This window comes from Tachypleus tridentatus, chromosome 13 (genome assembly GCF_004210375.1).
Source record: "Tachypleus tridentatus isolate NWPU-2018 chromosome 13, ASM421037v1, whole genome shotgun sequence".
Classification (NCBI taxonomy): domain Eukaryota; kingdom Metazoa; phylum Arthropoda; class Merostomata; order Xiphosura; family Limulidae; genus Tachypleus; species Tachypleus tridentatus.
The window spans coordinates 29,644,082-29,667,608 of NC_134837.1; the positions used below are offsets into that span (position 1 = coordinate 29,644,082).

Below are 23,527 nucleotides of genomic sequence, written 5' to 3' on the forward strand. Positions count from 1 at the left end.
GAGTGGCTGGATGGAAGAAACAAGAGGGTTGTTACAAATGAAGTTCAGTCAAATTAGATTAATGTTACAAGGATGTACCTGAGGGCTCAGTTTTAGGACTTAATGCTGTTTTTGATTTACATCAATGACATAGAACAAGGAATAGTTAATAAATTACTTAAATTTGCAGATTATATTAGGGTCTTAGGGTTTGCTAGCTGTGATGAGGATGCTGCTGATTTATAAAAGGATTTACATCATTTAGTGAGCTGGGCAAATAAATGGCAGATGGGTTTTAGTTATAATAAATGAAATACAGTGCATGTGGGTTATCATAAATTATATGTGTAATTTGTATAGGAATAACATTAACACTGTCCTGAAAGAAAAGAATCTTGGTGTAATGGTTGATCAGTCTCTTAAGCTGTCCAAGCAATGTGCTGTTGTTAGTGGTGGAGCAAATATGATTTTAGGTTGTATCTAGAGAAATATCAAATACAAGTCTAAAGAAGTTATAATTTCATTGTATTGATCATGTTTAGGCCACATTTGGAATATTGTGTTCAGTCTTTGGCTCCTTATGTTAGGAAGGATATTGAATTGTTGGAAATGGTTTAGAGGAGGGTTACTAGATGTTGCCTGGGATGGAGGGAGTTGTCATTTGAGGAGAGGTTGAAATCTCTGAAATTGTTTTACTTCAAAAAACAGAAGAGTTAGAGGGGATCTGATTGAGGAATTTAAGATTGTAAAGGAAATTGATAATGGTGATGCAATATGTTATTTCTTATTTAGCAGTGAAAATAGTAGGGCTATGGTAGGAGTTATCTTCAACTAAATAATTTTTTTAATGGTTTTCCTTTGCAGTGTGATAAGGGCTGGCTTTAAGATTAAAAAAAATTAATAGTTGTAATGATGTTCTGATATAAATACTAAGCTTATTGTACTACACTAATGTAAGAAAAACTTGCTCCGTACAGCTTCACAGTTGATAAATCAAATAACTGAAAATACTGGCTAATTCACTTTACTGACCAGAAAAATTCTATTTTTCTTTGATTCTTCACAGAACTTTGTGTGTGTGTGTGTGTGTATATATATATCAATATGCTCACTGATAGTGTTGTACCTTTAGATTATTACGCTTGCAGAATTAGATAGACTAGATGATGCATTTCCAATTTTACGTAGTATAGTGGACCAAGATGTTCCTAAGATGATCAAAACTACAAATGAGATTTCCCAAACTACAGTAAGTAAAACTTCTTATTCTGTTTTTGCTTTATGATGCTATTGTGTGTCAGAGGACATTTTATTTTCACATTTTCAAGAGTTTTTTTTGGAATTTTCTGTTGGCTGTAAGAAAGAGTGAAACTTCATTCTTCTTGGAAGGTTTTGTATTATAAATATTTTTTTCAATTAATTGGCAAAGGACAGTTTATAACTTGTCTGAAAATTTAGTCAGTAGTTTATACTGAGATAAGAAAGAGAGATAACTGTTGTTTTAGTCTTCTTTTAAATTCTAAAAAGTTTGTAAATTAATTTGAAAAAAAGTAATTTTCTAATATTAAGATCCTACACTGTAATCGTTTAATCCCACATTTAATTTCTTATAAAACAAAATTCCATTCTACAGTTATAAAATACTTTATTTGTACAGAAAACTACATTATTATTGAGTGAAATGAAACATTTTGTTTGTTTCTTTTTTTTTATTAGATGGAGAAGATTCAGGTTGCTGTGGAACGTTCAGGTGACAAAGAGATGACCCATATTTTTGAACAAATATGCCGTGCTCTGAAAGATGGCAACCACATCAATCCTTCTTCTTTAGATGACTTACTTTGTGAATCAGTGAAGTCCAAACCTCCTCCGCGAGACAAACCATGGATAGAAGGTAAAATAACATGAATATAGAACTCCAATTTTATGTAATTTGTACTAAACTATTGCATAAAATGTTTTGGCCAACTTAAACATGATGAAGTGCTCACAATAAAAGCATTCCACAAGTGTATCAGAATAAAAATAAGTTGTTTTATTTTTTTCCAATTACACCATCTAACAATTTTTTTTACTTTTTCTTGTTTCTGGGCAGAAAGTGTTATTTCCCAATTGTTTATGCCTAAAGTAAGTGGAAAAAACCTATTTTTCTCTTCAAACTTTCCTTTTGTGACTGAGTAATGAAATTTCAAATTTACCCATTTTCCAGAACATTCCAGGTAGATTCAGTGCTGCTGAGTAGCTGATAGAGAATTTTCTTGAACTTTCTAGAATATTGTAGAATCTATGAGAATTTTCTAGAACTTTCCACAGTAATATATATAGGGGCTCACCACTCACCACTTCAGTTTAGTTCTAGCAGCCTAAATGAACACATTCTCCAGATTCATTCTGCTATATAAGTGGCCAATTTATCAAGACAAGAGCAAAAAAGTACTCTGTAACAGCATCTGCTAAAATGTTGTGAAGCCTACAAGGCATATTTCAACATGCCTGTTGGGGATCAAGACAAACCTTGGGTGCCTCATTTTACCTGCGAGCACTGCAAAAAAACGTAAGACGGATAATTTTTGCTTGTGTGAATAGTAAGATTTTATATTATACAAATTTTAGACCTTTTGAAATTTAAATATCTTTTGGTGCAGCTCAAAGAGGAATATACCAATGTCAAGACCTTGCTAGAAGCCTTGAACTATGATGAGTATGGCTGGGAGGTTATCGGAGACTTCAAAATAGTGGCATTTCTGATGGGTTTTCAAGGAGGCTTTACCAAGTTTCCATGCTATTTTTGCCTTTGGGACAGCAGGGATACCACATCACACTACAACAGGAAGCACTGGCCACAACAGACTGTGTTCTCTGTGGGGATGCAAAATGACAAGTGTGAGCCACTAGTGGATCTCCAGAAGGTGTTGTTCCCACCATTGCACATAAAATTGAGTCTTATTGTCACAGCTCTTGATGAGGAGTCTGCAGCCTTGAAGTACCTTCGAAATTTCTTCCTTAAGCTGTCTGAGGTCAAAGCTGGCATCTTTGTTGGACCACAGATAAAGAAGATCCTGGAGTGCACAGAATTCCCCAAGAAGCTTGGTAGAAAGGAAAAAAAGCTTGAGGCAGCTTTATCATAGTGTTTTGGGGCTTTTTGGGCAATCACAAGGCTGAAAATTATGTGGAACTGGTTGAGGCTTTGGTGAAGAACTATGGCAAAATGAGCTGCAGGATGTCCCTGAAAGTCCATATCATTGACACTCATCTTGATAAATTCATGGAGAACATGGGAGCATACTCGGAGGAGCAAGGAGAGCACTTCCACCAAGATACACTGGACTTTGAATGCCACTATCAAGGAGTGTATAATAAAAACATGATCGGAGACTATATTTGGAGGCTGATATGTGAAAGTGATTTACATTACAGTTGCAAATCTTGAAAAATTACTTACTTCTAAACATTTTTCTTCATTTTTGTATACCTTTAGTGTAAATACGTGTAAATCTTGATTCATATGTTGTTTAATTCAAATGTTTTATGCAAATTTACATCGAAAATAAGTCAATTTCTAAATTTCATTATCCAGGTCACAAAAGCAAAGTTTGAAGGAAATAATGGTCATTTTCTGTACTTTTACAACATAAGCAATTAAGAAATTAACACGTACTTTCCAAGAACAAAATTTTTGTTATATAGTATTACTTTCCTATATGCTGTATTTCAAAATATGTAAAGTTACAAACTTGAAATAATGTTGAACTTCACTTATGAACAGGAACTTTACACAGTAAAAAATAAACTAACTAATTGTGTCTACTAATTACGTGTGTACAACTTGGGTTCTCTTTTTTGTAAATATCAGTACTTTAAAACAATAGAATTGTGTAATTTTTATTCTTCAACAAAAATACATGTTCATAAAATACTGATTGAATTGTTAAAGAAATATGCAATACTTCAAATTGAATGAATTTCTTTTAAAACACATTTCATTTTTTTTTAATAATGATGTTTTTTAAATCCAATGTTTTCATATTTTTTAATTACAAAGTCTTTATACATTATTAACAAGTATGTTACTTATTAAAATGTAGAGGTTCCCAACAGAATGCATAAAACAATCACAGAGTTCACTATTTGGAAAAATTTGAATTATGTTTTTTTATTATCCATAGTTATTGGATCTATAATAGGATCTATTACAATAAAAGGAAAACTCAGATGATAATTTTTTCTTGTCTTGTTTGTAGCTTATGCTTGTAAGTGTTGTTAAAAATTTCAGATATCTGTGTTGAATAACAGTGAAGCAATGTTGGACATACTTTGTTCAAGTATAGGGCTGAAAACATTCAATTAAAATTTAAATATAATCTTATTCAACATGTGAACAATCTATTAGGTTTAAATTGCAAACTGAACTTTAAGTAAAGTATTAACAAGATGATTTGCAGTTAACCTGAGATTGGATATACATTTTTTTAACAAAAAAAGTGGCATTGGAGAGATTTGCAATTTTAAAAATTTATTATGTATCACATTAACAGTGTATAACTTGTTGTTTACATGATACTAGGAAGTGGCTATTATTCATCGCTGCACCGACCACCTCAGGGTTATCCACGAAATACAATGCACCAAAGACAAGGTCTCAGAGACATGGATGAATAAAATTATAAAACTAATCCTCCTATTGGAATTGATGTATTAGGTATATTTCTTGCTTTTGTCATTGTAGATACATCATACATGTAGAATGAGATGTATGTTATAGACCCATTGAAATTAAAATAAAAAATTTTGCAGTATGTTTGCTATTGTAAAGTGCATAGTTTTTAGTCATCTAGGTATGTGTCACATGTAACTTTATGGCATTTACTATTACTAACAATGACATTTCATTATGTTTATCAATTAACCATGAAACAGCAAATAAGAATAGCATAGAATGGAGAAAATAATTAAAAAAAAAAGCTACCTATTATAAAAAGATTTAATTGAAATAAAGTATGATAATGTGTGCTGCTTTAATGTATATTTTATGGCATTTGAGATGAAAGTTTTAAAATCTTTCTGTATGTGTGGTTTAAAGAAGTACTTTACATAAATCATAAAAATGGTGATAACACCACTATTAGAGTGTGCACATGATAAAAAAGAAAAAAAAACAACAAAATTCTGTAAGACATTGTCTTGTACATTCAGGTTTAAAATGGCCTTAGAAAGGTAAAGTTCACTATTGGTAGAAACTAATTTAAAAAAGAGAAAAGATGTCTTGCAAATAGAGTTGAGTTCAAATCTCATTGTTTTGTGGAGTATATTTGCTATTTATAAATATTTCTATCCCATTTGTTTTGTTGATGGAAAAATTTGATTTTTAATAATCAAAATTAGCAATTTTTGCAAGCTACAAATAGACTACTTGGTAAACTCTCTTTGTATATGTGAAGGACAATAAGATTAGAAAGAATGAGATTTGTCTCTTTATATTAATTTTCTTGATTTCAGCTTACATTTGTATCAAAATGCATTTGGCTTGGTAACATAGTAATTTATTTACACTGTTATTGAAATTATTTTTGTTTGAAATTACAATTTTCCCACATTTGTCAGCTTTAGTTATAATAAGGTCTTTATAGGTCTCTAACTCTTTCAAGACAACATTTTTTTAGTTGATATGGCCTAATATTTTAAACTTACAGGAAGACAATAGTTTAGTTTTTGTTAATAGCTCATGGAATAAGTTGCAGTTGGCTGCAGTGTAGGCCAGGAAATTGCAAGCCTTTAATGATTTCATTAAAATGTTTTTGTGTGGCATTTTTACATTGAGATTTACACTAAAAACTGAGGTAATTGAGATTATTATACCTAGATTTGACCTGAAACATATCAAATGTGAATTTAACATGATAAAATTGAAACTAACTAATATGACATGACTATGGTGTAATTTAATTGTCATGTATAACAGTATTAGAAATGTTTCAAATCTATTGTCTTTGAATGGCATGTTTTACATAGCATGCACAAGATGTTCCTCTTAAGGAAATCCTGATGAATCATAGGACAGTTTGGTCTTAAAATGTATCTACAAAAATTAGGTTAAATAAACAGTTCACCAAACATGAAACTACACAATTAATTCTTCCTCAAAATTTACAAATTGTTGAAATATTTGCATCTAAAAATTCTTTAAGATTCTCATGGATCATTTAGCTTCAACACAGATCAAGCCACGATCATTCTAAATAAACTAATTATGTCAAACATTTTGTCATATTATTAGCCACATTTCATCATCATTAGTTCAGTTTTGTAATTGTAAGAATTTTAAAGTAATGTGCATAGTTTTAAAAATTTAAGATCATTATTTGTAATTATTATTATTTAGAAGAACAATGAAAATATCAAGTCAAAGATTTAATTTCTTTTTACAAAGATCTTAGTCTTTAATTTAATAACTAATCTCAGAATATATGTACACATTCACCTACTTCTATGTTCAATAATTTCCTGTATATATATATAACTTGCAAAGTTCTTACATAATCTAAGTGTATTAACTTCACATAATGTTGAATGGTTTTGCATATGATCAAAGTATTGAACTATTACTGCTTTTGTAATATTGGTTTTTCTTCACCAACTTTACTTATCCCATTCTTTGAAGTATAATATCCATTTTAGGTTTTTTGGTTTTATTTTCTGTCTCTCTCTCTCTTAAACAGTGATTTTTGAGCATTTCTAATTAATTGAAGCCACATTGTGCTGATGAATATCTTTGAATATGGATTTTATACTTCAACTATTATTGCCAATAGTATTTGTTTCACTCACTCTCTTCAAAATTTTCATGCAATTCGTATTGAATGATGAAATTTTGCCCCAGTTATTGCATGGAATAACTTTCACAAGCCATAAACTTTTATTTCTAACTACTTGTCATGTGCCACATGAATGCAGTAACAATCACACTACTACTGGGAATAGGGTTAGTCTAATTGGTTGGATGACAGCCAGACGTAGTATAAGATATCTACATATTGCTGTAATACAGCAGAAATACATATTTATTTGTTTTTAACTTGCCCCCTCTCTATTCACTGTTTCTATACATATTAGACTTAAAATACCTTTTTAAGATTTCTTAACTAGAGGTTGCTCTATAAGAATCAAGTATTACTCAGATTTTTTGTCAAGCTTTTGTTGGGTCAACCTTATTAAATAATTAAAATTTGTACAGGGATTATTGATATAATTCAGAATATTAGTAACTGATATTGTAAAATATATATAACTGACTTCTTGTAACTTTATAGATCCTGACAAACTTAAAAACATTAGATATGTTAGACTATGTGTACTTTTGTACCACATATTAAAAATAATAATCATGTTTTTAATGATTTATTTAAGTTAACAAAAAATATTTTTTTAAGTTCGTGGAATGTTTGGAAGTCTTTGCAACAGTTCAAGAATGCTAACCCTATAACAAAGCTGACCTAAATAAAAAATACATAATATGCTCAAGTCATGTTCAATAATGAGGACGTTTCAATAATCTTTGAGAACATTTGTTGCTTACAAATTGGTTTCTAAGATATTTGCCAAAAATAAGAAAAGAATATTATTACTTAAAAGCAGGATGAAATTACATAATGTTATTATAAGTTAAATATGGTATCATATGAAAACAAATATTTAAATATAAGTAAATGCTACCTGTAATATTCTGATGGTGTTTGTAAATGTAATGTTTCTTACTTAATTGTTCTAAAGGACTATTTATTGCATTTTAATACATATTTTAAAGACATTGTTTCAACTAGAAGTACAGTTGTATCTAATGTAGCATCTTTATTTATTAAATCACTTCCCTAGTTTATAGTCTTTTTTTTTTTTATTACTTTGTGCAAAATGTTTCCTTTGCACTCATCTAACTTGCCAACTTCACTTTTTAGGGATGAAAGATACTAAAACTTTCCTCAAATGTTAATTTAAAGAATATAAATCAACAAGATTTCCTAAGGGAGAGACAAATTATTTTTTTACTCATAAAATGTTTTCTAGTAACATACTATAAGAGAATGTTTTTATGATGTAAGTATTTACTCAGTGTGTTTATAATTAATTGTTAAATTACGGCCACTAGATAACATTGCTTTTACATATTTTTAAAGGTTCAATATTTTAGAAGTATTGAAATTTCTTTGTTATTTTATCATATTATCCTATTATTAATTTCCAGAAAAAAGTCCCCTTAGTGTGGATTCCTGTTCGTGGTGTGGGGACCTCCCAGGGAAGGTTCTGTTCTTTCAGTTTACCTCCTCTGGGATCTAAGCATTCACCCATGTGTTTGCTGTGCATGGCGACCCATGAAGGGGAGGAGAGGATCCTGGTGGTTGAGGGGTCCAACCCTAACACACCACTTTGGCCTTGAATTCCTGTAGACGGGTGGCCTTTGGGTGGCTCCCCTTGGGTCAATCAGCTGGTCCACTTGGGCTAGAGTCAACCAAGTACCAGTGTTGGAAGTTTTCAACGGGTGTTGTGGACATTGTGTCTGATGCTGGTGTTTGGGTATAGTGCTCACGAAACCCTGGTGTTGCTGCAATGTCCTTGCATGACATTGAAGTGCATTCCCTCGCAGGGCTCCATGATGGGTGGGAACAGTGGGTACCGAAATTTTCCTTTTTCCTATGGATCCTCTAACAAGAAATTTAAATAAAATAGTGAAAAAACAGTCAATAGGTAAACGACCACATTTTGAAGACTCTGAGCAGCAATCCTCAACATCTGTAACACCTGTACCCCATTTTCTTATATACATTCTCTTTGAGAAAAACCTTTAGGGCAAATGTCCCCCTTTTTTATTCAGAAGGGACTAGAGGGACTTGCTGGCTCTCCAAAGTCAGTAAAGAAGCTTTGATCTGGAGACATATTGGTTGAAACATCCACATCCCAACACAGTGAACTCCTCTTGAATTTAAAGGCAATTGGGGATGTACCTTTTGAAGTTACCCCTCATGCTACCTTGAATTCATCACGAGGAGTTATTGTTGAGAGGGACTTAAAGAACATCCCTGAGTCAGAGATTCTTGCTGGTCTCTCCACTCAAGGAGTTTCTGCAGTGAGGCGCATCTCCACTTGCAAAGATGGAATTACACTGCCGACAAATATCCTCATTTTGACATTTACATCACCACGTGCACCCGCTGCCATCAAGGCAGGTTATCTAATTTGCAGGGTATGACCGTACATTCCAAACCCTCTTCAATGTTTCCAATGTCAGATGTTCAGCCACTCAAAGACATCCTGTCGTGGTTCCCTGACATGTGCTCATGGTGGTGGCAAGGACCACGATGCCTAAGAGTGTCACACGGACCCACTTTTTGTCAACTGCAATGGTTCCCACCCTTCTTACTTTTGTTCTTGTCCAAAATGGTTGGAGGAAAAATAGGTGCAGCATTTGAAAACGACCCATCACATTAGTTATCCTGAGGTTCGGAAATTGCTGTCCGCCACTCCATCTCAGACATATGCTGCTGCACTTCGTTCCACAACTACGGTGGGAGTGCAGACAGATCTCTCTGTACTTCCAAGAGAATCGTTTTCAAAACAAATTAAAAGCCTTTTGACCTCCATGGTTAAAAAGGTTGATTAATCGACTTCTACACCCATCTCTGTTCCTCCCATACAGTCCAACAAACCTCAAGATCCACATCCTTTAGTTTCAGATACAGGCATTTCTTCTGATACATCTTTTCTCCAACCCCACGATGCAAAACAATCATTTGTTTGCATCCTCAGTCACTGGAATCCCCTTCCAACAACAAAGACCTGTCCAATCGACCCAGGGCAGGATTCATGGAGGTTGATAGACCTCCTCCGAATAAGGACAGTAAGGAAAAAAGACGTGGTCGTAAACAGAAGGGTTCTCCAGCTACTTTGCCTACCTGTCATTAAAAATGGTTACCTTGATACAATGGAACTGTCGAGGTTTACGTTTTAATCTGGATGATATCAAAACACTGATTGCTTCCCACCATCCTGTATGTCTTTCCTTACAAGAAACATTTCTAAAACCTGCTGATACAGTCACCATTCAGCAGTTTTCTCTGTACAGAAATGACAGGCTGTGTGCTGGACGAGTGCATGGAGGGGTGGCACTATTGGTTGATCAGCATGTGCCCACCCTGTCTTTGTCATTCAACACACCCTTGAAGGCCGTAGCCATCTGTGTTTCCTTGGGTCATACCATCACTGTTTGTTCTCTCTACCTGTCCCCTAGAGAGACATATGATCAATCAGACTTTGATGCTCTCGTTGAACAGTTGCCGTCTCCATTTCTAATCCTGGGGGACTTTAATGGACATCATCCGCTCTGGAGAAGTGCTGTTATTGATAGGAGGGGCCGCTCTGTAGAGCATATGCTCTTCAATCACAATCTTTCTCTTTTCAATGCTGGTTCTTCCACTTATTTTCATGCACCTAGTCAGTCCTTTACCACTAATGATCTCTCGGTTTGCTCCCCTTCATTATTTTCCCATTTTTCATGGAGGGTTGACAATAATCCACTAGGCAGTGATCATTTTCCTATACGTTTGAGAGAGACTGGACATGGTCGATGCCACCCTACCTGCGTGCCCCGGTGGAAGCTGGACCAGGCAGACTGGTCTACTTTCACTGCTCTCACAGAACTTGATCCTGCCGTCGTGAATCAGCCATCAATAGATGACTGTGTTGCAGTGGTAACTGACTGTATTATACAAACAGCTGCTAAGTGTATTCCTAAAACCTCGACACATTTTCCACGATATCCTCGTCCGTGGTGGAATCCTGCTTACCACTTGACACGGAAGGCTCAAAAACAGGCCTGGGATACTTTCCATAGATATCCCACACTTTCGAACCGCATTGCTTTCCAATGGGCCCGTGCACGTGCTAGGTGGGTAAGACGTCAAGGCCAGAAGGAATCTTGGATTAAGTTCACAACTAGCATATCTTCTTCCACCAGTTCCAAGGTCATATGGGACAGGATTCGAAAGGTCAGTGGGCACTACAATTCTGTCCCCCTCTCCATCTTGCTCTTTGATGGCCAAGAGGTAGCTGATGTCCAGAGCATTGCCGATACTCTTGGTGAAAGCTTTTGCTGGGTATCTAGCACTTCTGCTTGTTGCTCCACCTTCTTGGCCATCAAGACTCTGGCAGAGCGTTCACCTCTTTCCTTTTTTACTGTAATTGTCCATTTACACTGGTGAAACTGAAAATGGCCCTTCATCGGTCTGGCAGTACCTCTGTTGGACCTGATGATGTGCACAATGACATGCTGTGCTATCTCTCTTCTGCTTCTCTTGATTTCTTCTAATTGTTTTTAACTGGATCTGGCGGGAGAATGTTTTTCCTGATGCCTGGCACCAGGCTATTATCTTACCATTCTCTAAACCTGGGAAAGATCCCAAGATTCCTTCACACTACCGTCCAACTGCTTTGACAAGCTGTCTCTGTAAGACCATAGAGAGGATGGTTAATGCTTGTCTTGTTTGGTTCCTTGAATCAAACAACCTCCTCTCACCTACCCAGTGTGGGTTCCGATGACAGCATTCCACCACGGACCACCTAATTCGACTTGAAACATCGGAGAAGCCTTTCACAAACGCCAACATCTTGTTTCAATATTCTTTGACATTGAGAAGGCTTATGATACAACATGGAGGTATGGCATTTTGTGAGACCTTCATATGTATGGGTTACGTGGTGATTTACCCATGGTTATTAAAAAATTTTTTATTGGACAGGAGATTCCAAGTTTGTGTGGGTTCGACACTTTCCCGTTTTTTTTGTACAGGAACTTGGAGTCCCTCAGGGCTGTGTTTTGAGTGTCATACTTTTCAGTATAAAGATAAATGCCATCACTGAAAACTCCCTCTCACAGTTGCAAACGGGCTTTATGTTGACGACTTTTACATCTCGTGTCAGTCATCAAACATGAGATATATTGAGCTGCAACTACAAACTGCCCTCAATCATGTACTGAAGTGGACTATGGTGAACAGCTTTAATTTCTCTCTCTCTAAAACTGTTTGCATGCACTTTTGCCACCAACAGGGTATCCACTCTGATCCTGAACTCCGTATTGGTGAAGTTTTGCTGCCAGTGGCCCCTGAGACCAAGTTCTTGAGGCTTATCTTTGACCGTAAGCTGACTTTTATACCACACTTAAAGCAGCAGCGGGTCAAATGCACAAGAGCACTGAACATCCTTCGTGTCCTCTCTACTGCCAGTTGGGGAGCAGATCAATGTTCTATGTTAAAGATATATTGTGCTCTTATTCGTTCAAAACTCGACTGGATCAATGGTCTATGGCTCTGCCAGATCCTCGGCCTTAAAGATGCTGGACCCCATTCATCATCAAGGACTTTGATTCTGCAATGGGGCTATATGGAATCTCACAAACCTTCTCTGCACATTTGTTGATTGCAACTGTCTTTACTGTATTCTTCGAAACTTCGCTCCTTACCAAAGCATCCCACTTGGGGATGTGTTTTCCTTCCTCAGTGGGCCTTACTTTTTGAAAACAGCAATCAGCTATTGCTCCTTTTGGCCTTTGCATCCAGGTGCAATTGGATGAATTGGGTCTGTCCTTGGAAAACATTGCAGAATCCACTGGTCAGCCCATACCCCCATGGTTTATTACAGCCCCCAAATGTGACCTTTCTTTAAGTCATCTGAAAAAGGCAGATACTCCCAATTGGAAGTACCGTCTTTTATTTACTGAACATCTTTCAAACAACCTTTCTATTCCAATTTATAAGGATGGTTCAAATCAGGTGACTCTGTGGGCTCTTTCATGGTTTGTTGCAGATCGGTGGTTGTGTGCAGAATCCCCTCTACAGCTTCTGTGTTCACTGCTGAACTGTATGCCATATCTCTTGCCCTGGATCTTATTGAAGCTGAGCAGTACTCCGACTGCACTATTTATACTGACTCCCTTAGTTCTCTGCTGGCCTTGGAATCACTACACGTTGATTCACACCCTGTTCTCGCTGATATTCTAAACCGACTGGCCCATTTCTCATTAACATCTACTTCTATCCAGTTTTTCTGGATACCGGGCCACATTGGTTTTTGCAGGAACGAGCTCGCCGACACTGCAGCTAAGTCTATCCGCTCTGGCACTATCACCACTATGCCTATTCCGTACATGGACTATGGTCCTGTATTTAAGGCTCAGCTCCGTGCCAGCTGGCAGTCCACTTGGAGTGAGCAACGTGACAACAAGCTTTTTCAAATAAAACCCTATATTGGGCTTCGGCCGTCTAACTTCCGTAAGGTTCGGAAGGAGGAAGTTGTTCTAACTAGACTATGCATTGGTCACAGTTTTTTAACTCATCGTTTTCTTTTATCTGGAACTGTTGCACCGGTGTGTAGTTTGTGTAACACTCGAATCACTGTAAGCCACATTTTACTTTCCTGCCATCGTTATGACTCTCAACGACGGCACTATTTTAAACATGTTTTTTCCCAGGGTTTGTCTGTGACATTGGACAGTGTTATTGGTGATGGTGACACTGTCCACCTTGATAAAGTTTTTAATTTTTTAATGGCCATTAATCTTTTTAACCTCATTTAAATGTTTGTTATTTATTCATTACACCTTTTTAATTGTGGTTCCCTTTTCAGTCTCAATCTCCCTAGTTCAATTTGACATTGTAAAATAGCTGGAACATTAATAAATAATTCGACACCAGGACTGGAAAGGCCAACTTCAGGTGACTAACGCTGCTGTTTGAACTATCCATTTGAACTGCCCGTTAGTCGTCCTGGTGAGTTGTTATTACACTTTTGCTGCATGTCATTTAACACTTTTATTACTTTACCTTTTAGTTCTGGTCATTATGACACATAATCCGGAACCAGGACTGGAAAGACCAACTTCAGGTGACTGACGGTGGTTCTTATACTTACATGTTAGTCTTCATGGTGGGTTATGATTATTACCATTCTGCTACAGGAAGTCCTTTACAACTTTGTAGACTGGATGTCAACATTGGTTTTACGCCATTTTATATTTTAATTGCTGTTTTGTTTATACCTTTGTTTCATTTTACGAATTTTACTACATTTACTTTACTTTTACCTTTTTACAGGACATTTGGCTAATCATTATTACGATTTTGCTATATGTCTTTTAACACCTTCCTTATTTTACATTTTGATAATGGCTGTTATGACAACATAACCCGGAACCAGGACTGGAAAGGCCAACTTCAGGTGACTGACGGTGGTTCTTGTACTTACCTGTTAGTCTTCCTGGCAGGTTATGATCATTACCATTTTGCTAGAGAAAGTCCTTCAAAACTTCTCTTACTCTGCCTTCTCTCTTAACATTGTAGACTAGGTGTCAACATTGGTTTTATACTTTTTCTGTTTTTCAATGATGTTTTGTTTTACCTTCATTCCCTTTTATGTATTTTACTACATTTAATTTATTTTTACCTTTTTACTGTTCGTTTGGCGCAGATAGCCTAGCTGCTTTGTGCCATAAAACACTAAATCAATCAATCAATCAGAAAAAAGTGTAATTTCTGGCCAATAATGTATTCTATTTATATGCTACTGTATGAAGTTACACTTATTACTGATCTAAAATATTCAAAAATCACGAAACGTAATGTTTAACACTACACGTATCTTGTACATTGGATTACTTTGTTCACAACTTCAGTTTAATCAAAAATGCCCCAGTCGTTTTATTTACACAATAAGTACAACTATTATGTAGCAAAAGACCCCCTCCCACCAGCACAGCGGCATCTCTGCGAACGGTAGAAACCGGTTTTCGATTTCCGTGGTGGGAAAAACAGAAACAGCCCATTGTGTAGGTTTGTGCCTTACTATACACAGACAAGAAAAATAAGTGTTTATTCAGTATTTAAATAATTTTTCACAACTGTAAAATTTTAATTTTTAACTGTAAACATATTAAATCAGCCCTTTTTTTAGGGGCTAAGCTATCTTCCCACAAGCGTAAGATACATAATTTACAAGCGAGAAACGAAAAAAACTAAATTTACTGTTGTCTATGTGTTATCTATTCTAACTTTTCAGATAATATGCTGTGTTGTTATAGTTCGTCAATCAATACCGGTAACATTTAAATTCATATAAATGTGTCCGCCAGTGACTCAGCGGTATGTCTGCGGACTTACAACGCTAAAAACCGGGTTTCGATACCCGTGGTGGGCAGAGCACAGATAGCCTATTGTGTAGCTTTGTGCTTAATTGATAAACAACAACAACATATAAATATTTTGTAGTACAATATGTATATATGCTGGTGTTTGTGACTAGAATATGTGTGTGATGTAAGATATACATATATATATATATATACATACACACACACACACATTTTCTTAAAGGAAAATAAGACAACTGGAACATAAAAGAAACTGAAAGTATGTGTTACTTACAATTTATACTTCTGTTTGATAGCTTTGGCTCCTTTGATTTTTCGTTAATGCAATTGTTGATGGTACAACTGGCAGTCAAACGAAAGCTGGCCATACCTAAAGTCTGCATTAGTAGTATATAAATATATATATAACATAGAACCTTACTAATAGTAATACAGAGCAATGATCTCTATGGGTTGCTAATTTGCATAATTGAAAATAAGGATAGAGTATTTGTTTGTTTGTTTTTTGTTGTTTTTTGAATTTCGCGCAAAGCTACTCGAGGGCTATCTGCGCTAGCCTTTCCTAATTTAGTAGTTTAAAACTAAAGGGAAGGCAGCTAGTCATCACCACCCATCGCCGACTCTCGGGCTATTCTTTTACCAACGAATAGTGGGATTGACCGTCACATTATAATGCCCCCACGGCTGAAAGGGCGAGCATGTTTGGTGCGACAGGGATTCGAACCCACGACCCTCGGATTACGAGTCGAACGCCTTAACACGCTTAGCCATACCGGGCCGAGAATAGAGTAGATTTCTTATGACGGGTGCAGAACTTTACATCTCGCACAGAACACCATCAACGTTGATGTGATCCTGATACCAAACACCAATTTTCATCTAGAAGTAGCTTTGTTTTAAAAAAAATATATAATAAAGCAGATAATATTGTCTATAAGATAAGAATTTTTCCAGTATGTGATGGTGAAAAAGAAAATTTACTATGGAAGCAGTTTCGTTTGTTTGGAATTTCGCGAAAGCTAATCTTAAGTTTACCTGTGCTGACCGTTAGTAAGTTAGTAGTTACAGATTAGAGGGAAGGCAACTAGTCAACATCACCTACCGTCAACTCTTAGGCTACGTTTTTACCAACAGATAGCAGGATTAACTGTCCAATTATAACGCCTCCACGAGCGAAAGAGTGAGCATGTTTGGTGACGGAGATTCGAACCCACGAAGATTTTAACCATCAGGTGTAGGCTGCTGTTTCACATGTGATGAAACTAGTATAGAGAATATTTGCAGAAATTTACTTGTTTAATATCACTTTTAAATTTTGTCTCTGTGCATTGAATCTTATGCAAGTCCACTTACGTTATTAGCTTATAAAAATGTTACATTCCCTATTCTACATCCCTTTTTTCACATGAATATAATTTTTAAATGACCTTAATTTTCAGTGAATTGTTATTATTATTTTTGTTGTGATGTAAGTAACGCGGTAAGTATTAATAAATAGCAGTGCTTAAAGATGGTGTTCACTATTTTAACATGTTTCAGTCTTTAAACCTTTTACTTTGTACTTTAAATTTTGAACTTGCAAAGATCGTCAAAATATTTTTATTGTCATATATGTTATAATGACATGTTTTTAGAAAGAAAATGTTTCTTACAATTAACATATTTAGTGATTAAAAAGTCCTTAAATACATTTCGTTCTGAAAGATTAACTATTCTTACTTTAATTCAACCATAGAAAGTTTTAAACGTTTGATCAGCTTTAATCTGAACAGTTTTACTCTCACTGTGCACGTTAATAATGTGTGTATTTTTACTTACAGCAAAGCCACATCAGGCTATCTGCTGATTCCACTGAGGGGAATCGAACCGCCGATTTATCGTTATAAATCCGTAAACTTACCTCTGTACTAGCGCGGTATGGCATTGTGTGGAATTTCACATCTGTACCAAATATTTGCTAAACTTATTTCTGTTTTCAGTTGGCTTATAAATATACACTGTATATTAGTGTGGTACATATGCATATCATACGTTTTCTACCTGCAGTTGTGATACTTTCAGTTGGAAATGATTTTTCCAACAACATTATGACGGGAGAACTGATGAGAAAAATTAGAAGACTTTAGTTTAGTCAAACAAATGAGTTTCAGGTAAGAAAACATATCAACTGGATGAGTGATGTAAGGTAAAACAATTATTATTATTACGAAGCAATAAAACTAGAGTGCACGTACTGGCACAGGTTCAAAACTGTTTTCTTCTAGGGAACTGACGAGTCCAATAAAAGAACAAGCACTAGTGAAATGGATTTCTTTGGTTTGTTTTTGATTTCGCATAAAGCTACACGAGGATTATCTGCACTAGCCGTCCCTAATTTAGCAGTGTAAAACTAGAGGGAAGACAGCTAGTCATCACCACCCACCGCCAACTCTTGAGCTACTCTTTTACCAACGAATACTGGGACTGACTGTAACATTATAACGCCACCACAGTTGAAAGGGCGAGCATATTTGGTGTGTTGGAGATTCGAACCCGTGACCCTCGGATTACGAATCGAGTGCCTTCACCACCTGCCCATGCTGGGCGTTGGCAAAATGGACAGCAACTTTCTAGTTCAATGTTATACTTGTGGAGAAAGCCTTGGAAGACCGATCTACAAAAGTAGCACTGATTAAAAAAAAGGGGAGAGGGTATTGTATGAAAAGACTTAAGCTTTTTGTTTACAGCTACAACAATTCTATCAAGCCTGCTCACTGTCCAACCACCTGACTTTCTTACTATGTTGTAAAAATTTAAACATATCCTAAAGTTCCCATGACTTAAAAACATTTTTTTTTCCATCACACAAGAAAAATCACAAAACTACTCAATAAAACCAGTCTACATACGTGAAAAAAAAAAAAAAAAGATGCAAGAAGTGCTTACTGCACGGTACCGTAAAGTATCAGCAGTCGGAACTAAAAGATACTTGCAAGAAACTCTTGTTTGTTTGAATTTCGCACAAAGCTACATGACTGCTGTCTGCGCTAGCCGTCCCTAATTTAGCAGTGTAAGACTAGAGGGAAGGCAGCTACACATCACCATCCATGGCCAATACTTGGGCTACTCTTTTATCAAGGAATAGTGGGATTGATCGTAACATTATAATGCCCCATGACTGAAAGGGCGAGCATGTTTGGTGTGACTTGGATTCGAATCCGTGACCTTCAGATACGAGTCCAGCACCCTAACCACCTGGTCATGCTGGGCGAAAACTCTGGCTGTCTTTATCCTTTATATTACATATTACAAAATCAACTTGAAAAAACATAAAATAAGCAAGATCTGAAACTTAAGAAGCTAACTACGTATAATGTACCTAAAATTATCACTGTAGTAGTAGATTTAAGTTCTGGAGTCCTTATCTATACAGAAGGGAAAATATTTAACTTGGGTAATAAATTTGCCATTACATCCACCAAACTACTAAGAGTAAACCTAGAATGTTCGCTTAAAAATCTCCCAAAACCCTTATCAGAACATTTTAAACACCAAATTTATGCTATCCTCAGAACCTCCAAGAAACCATTATCTAACATTATGAAATAATAATATAGTGCCTTGGATTGTCTAAAACGGGACTACGCTATTGCAATTCTTTCTATGCATAAAAAACAAAAACATTACAACAGTATTATGTGCACGTGACTACGTTACCAAGACCACAGTTTTTAGATGGTCACAATGGAAGATTTTAAAAACTGTGTCGTAAGCAATATAAAAAAGGGTGGCTAGCCATCCCCTATAAATATGTCACTGGGTCACCAATACAGGAAGCTTAACAAAACTCTAACAATATATTTCTCAAACCCATAGCTAATGCCTCAAACTCACATTGTCACCACTTAGCTATTTTTTATGGTTCCTATCCTATTACCACTATGAGGAAATACTCGATAATGTGCAGAGAACATTAAAAAGTCAGGAACACAGTTACAAAACGGGCACTTTCTAAGCATCATAAGGCAAGTTTGTTTGTATTTTTTTTCAGTAGAGTAAAAAAGGCATGAGAAGTAGATATATGTATATACTCATATTCTTATTCATATTGTGCAATAAACTCTTAAAATCTCAAAATAGTGAATTCTTGCATGACGCTTAATAGTATACTACCATTATTGCTCTTCTGTGAAGACCTGTAAGTCCTTGTGTGCCATTCAACTTAAAGCTGAAATGATAACTCGCGGCAAGCAAAATGTGAAATGAGGTATCTATTTTAATAGCTCTTGAAACTTTTTTTTATGATTTAGTAAAAGGCAATTTTGAGGCATCAAAATAGGAAAGCAAGGGCTTGAGTCCACCCTCTGTGCACGTTATTGATAATACTGAATATCATGTCCAAAACTAAAAAGTGTTTACTGAACTACTCAGAACACCAAATCAGCGCTTTCAGCAACGAATGTAAGCTTAGAGTATCAATAAATCCCACACAGACGACAATCCTTCAACGAGGAGGAATTTTTCTACAGCACTCTATCCACATCAACTTAAAATATCCATGTAGGCTCTGAACTTCTTTCTTTTGCACAACTCCTAAAAGTAAATTTCATTCTTAGTTTTTCTCCTAGGCGTCGACCTTACTATAACTCTTGGAGAAATCAAAAAAATCTCTAGAACAATCAACAAATATGAAGTTGCATTTAGTTCACCGGATCCATTCTCGATAAATTTACTTGATAACCCAGTTCACAACAATCATCACATAATCCAAACCAACAGCACATTTTATCCTCATTTACAGTTATTACCTCCAATATTTTCATTTAAAGCCGACATGCCTCAAAGGAGTAATCGTGGATAAACCTGGCCACTTCTACCTCCATCAAATAATCCTGACATGAATGGCATGGCCTTCTGAAAATCTCTGGTAGAGCTTGAATTTAAATATATTCTCAAACAAAATTAACGCTTCACTTTACAATTAGATTGGCGTTAGTGCTGTGAACTTGTTAGCTAATCAGTCCTGTCTTCTGTCGTCGTCTGGAAAACAGAGAAGCAACCATTTGTAAAAGATACTTTAAACATAATTTATTGTTATTTATTTGAGAATAAAACGGTTTTTTTTCATTCAAAATGAAACAAATGTACCAATGTTTTATATCAGAACATCTTGTTAAAGTACTTTATTTACTTAATTGTTTGACCCATCTTTGCTCAGTGATTACCAGTCCAACGTTCGCGTCCCACTACCGTAAAAATAACAATAATCTCGCTCAGCATTTTGGGAACATACGTATAAGGATGATAGTAAATCCTAATATTCGTTCAAACAAACATAGTCATGAACTGGCTGTGAATACTGTTGATTAGTTGCCTTCTTTTTAGTCTATCAGTTGAAAATGAGGGACGGTTAATACAGATAGCCCTTGAGAAGCTTTGCGCGAATATCCAAACACAAACAAATAACTTACCTGTTGACCAAGTACTTTTGTAACACCACATCACTATGAGGTTCAGCTTTTTAAATCGTTACTTCCTTGCATAACCAATGTAGGGTCACAACAGGAACAAGATTGGCAGAAGAACTTTTTGTTACTAATTTGTTTTTAAGGGGTATTATTAACTCCATTGAAAAGCAATATGGTATTTGTGTATTTCTCATTCTCGTACAAAATAAATAAATAAACTGCCACGAATTTATTTTATGTGGCATCCAAACAGTTAATATTATCTTTAATTTTAATTCGGCCCGGCATGGCCTAGCGCGTAAGGCGTGCGACGAGTAATCCGAGGGTCGCGGGTTCGCGCCCGCGTCGCGCTAAACATGCTCGCCCTCCCAACCGTGGGGGTGTATAATGTGACGGTCAATCCCACTATTCGTTGGTAAAAGAGTAGCCCAAGAGTTGGCGGTGGGTGGTGATGACTAACTGCCTTCCCTCTAGTCTTACACTGCTAAATTAGGGACGGCTAGCACAGATAGCCCTCGAGTAGCTTTGTGCGAAATTCCCAAACAAACAAACAAATTAATTTTAATTCAAATGGTTTTGTCCGATGCTTAATCATCTTTTTCATGTACAAAAATAAATTTTTGTCTTTGTGCAATAATACATTGCTTTTTGCTATTAGTATTTTGTCTTTCAGTGTCGGCTTTTTAAGTTAATATTTTTGTATGGTTACGTCTTTTTCTTAGCTTATTTTGCTTGAATGGATATGTTTATTAAACTTATCGATTTTTCAAAGGACAATTTTAAACATATGAAGTTTTATGTGTTTATATTATATATTTATATAAATATTTTTTGTCCAGTCGAAAGGAGTAACAAGGAGAGAAGTCGCTTGTTCTCACAGTGCACAGAGTATCACTGTCTATGTGTCATCAACTAGTTTTGCAAAATTTCTTCCTTCTATAAATAGTGAATACAAAACTGTTTGTTTGTTTGGAAACCAAGTATTACCGAGTTCTTCACATAGCAATTTTTATGGATTTTTGGAACGGTAATGTTGCAAAGTACTTAACTTATGTTTAGTTTTTGCCTGAGTTTGAAGCCGCCATACTTACGTTATGGCTATGCCTATGCTATCGTTCACCTGAAGCTACACTTTGGTGTATAGCGTTAATAATAATAAACGTGATGATAACTTGATAGCCATAAATAACTGTTTAGTTACAGTATTAACTAGCGTTAATATTGCTACTACTAGTTGTAGACATATTTTTAAAGTTTTATGACATTATTATTAAATATGATTAGCCTGTATGTGATAAAATTTTAAATCTAGTTTTAATTTTGAAATAAAATTTCATTTGTCCAAGTGTGAATAATAATATAAGTATTAAAAGTTAGTTCAGTTAATTATATTGTAAATAGTATCTTGCTTGAATTTGTCTCTTGGTCTGATTTGTAACTTATTTTTATGTTTACTTTCCTTGTTTATATTTATTTGTAGAGTTGTGACATAAGTTTGTTTATAGCCTTATCGTGAAAATGTAGGCCTGATTGAGAACAAAAGCAGCTCAATAATATCATAAAAGTAAAAAGGTAATAGAAACATCTTAGTTTTTATGAACGAACAAGATAAAACTGCTGAATGTGTAGTGTTAAATAAGAAAGCATAACTAAGAACAAGTAACTTGCTGAGAATTAAAAAATTAAATGTTTGATATATAATTAATTGCACTGAAAAGTATGAACATGTATGTAGTGGGATATACAGAAAACCTACGTGTATATCAATGCTTATAATATGCTGATGAACATAATGTTATGGACATAATATAGCTTAATGACAAAAATTATGAAAGAACTTTTTAAGTGCATGCAAAGTATGATAAAAATGAAAGTTGTGAAACTAATCAGACTGAGTAGGAATGTGAATGTTATGATTATGAAATTTATTAGAGAGAGATTTACTCACAAGTGAATGATTGAGAAAAGTATGACTCATGAAACTCATTTGTACAAATTAACTTGTTTGTTGTTAATTATAAGTAAACTTACTTACAAGTACTTTCAGTAATGAGATATCCTGAGATAAGTTTATTGAAATGCAATGAACTGAAAATAATAGTGTTAACAATTTAAAAGTTGTTAATTGTAATTTCCTTCCCCATGACATGAAAGAAATGGTCAACAGTGAAGTACTAATGAGTATGATTTGCTTGTAATGGTTGAGTACGGTATTGTAAGACAATTCCAAATATGCAAAACACTATATAAAGCTATAATGGAATGGCATGTATCAGAATTATATTTTGATATTGGTTGACATTTTGTAGGCAGTGTGATGCCATCAAAAATTGGTTGATGTTAGAAACAATATATGATAGTACTTTCCAAAACCATTGTACACTTGGACTACAGAGACATCATGGTTTAAGTGACTTAATTCTCCATAGTGGGGATATTTTTTATTGTAAAATATGGATCAATTTAGGGTTTTAAGAACATTCAGAAATAAACCTTTCACAAGTCATATCCCAGTAATGGCAAGCAAAGTAACAGGTGACAGGTAATATACAGACATAAAGGTCAATGGTAGAAACCACCTATGTACCCCAGAGAAAAGTATACAACATAATCAAGAAGGTTCTCCTTCTGGAAAAATAACATAGTCCATGTATATGAAAGTTGAATTGCTTTCAAGATATATTTGATAAAAGGCTGCATATCTCAAGCAGTTGAAGAATGAATTGAGTAATCATGTTATTCCTTACAAAAAAATACCAATGAAGCAATGTGTGTTAGATTTGTGAAACAGGTGCTGGAAAATTGTTGCCTTTATACGTTAGATGGATTATGGAAAGTGTGTACAGAGGTGTGGTATGCTTTGAACACTATGTTTTTACACTGGAGGCCCTTTGGCAGTGGAAACTATAATGTT

The 23,527-nt window shown here is 35.2% G+C and overlaps 2 protein-coding genes across 3 annotated transcripts in view; both read left to right on the plus strand.

Moving 5' to 3' along the window:
- LOC143240104 (pentatricopeptide repeat-containing protein 2, mitochondrial-like) overlaps positions 1–17,474 on the plus strand; it is a 59,074-nt gene extending 41,600 nt beyond the window's left edge. The window contains exons 8-11 of one of the 2 annotated variants that reach the window (XM_076481984.1): positions 1,112–1,228; positions 1,696–1,873; positions 4,544–4,678; positions 16,987–17,474. In XM_076481984.1, coding sequence (XP_076338099.1) covers positions 1,112–1,228; positions 1,696–1,873; positions 4,544–4,638 — 390 coding nt within the window. In that variant the 3' untranslated portion in view covers positions 4,639–4,678; positions 16,987–17,474. Of the gene's footprint in view, positions 1–1,111; positions 1,229–1,695; positions 1,874–4,543; positions 4,776–16,986 lie in introns of those variants that run through there. The other variant, XM_076481983.1, reaches the window with a different exon arrangement.
- A 3,976-nt stretch (positions 17,475–21,450) lies between these two features.
- Positions 21,451–23,527, plus strand: part of LOC143241058 (uncharacterized) — a 55,635-nt gene continuing 53,558 nt past the window's right edge. Inside the window, exon 1 of the mRNA XM_076484526.1 lies at positions 21,451–21,640. The gene's annotated coding sequence lies outside the window, so the exon portion shown is untranslated. The remainder of the gene's footprint in view (positions 21,641–23,527) is intronic.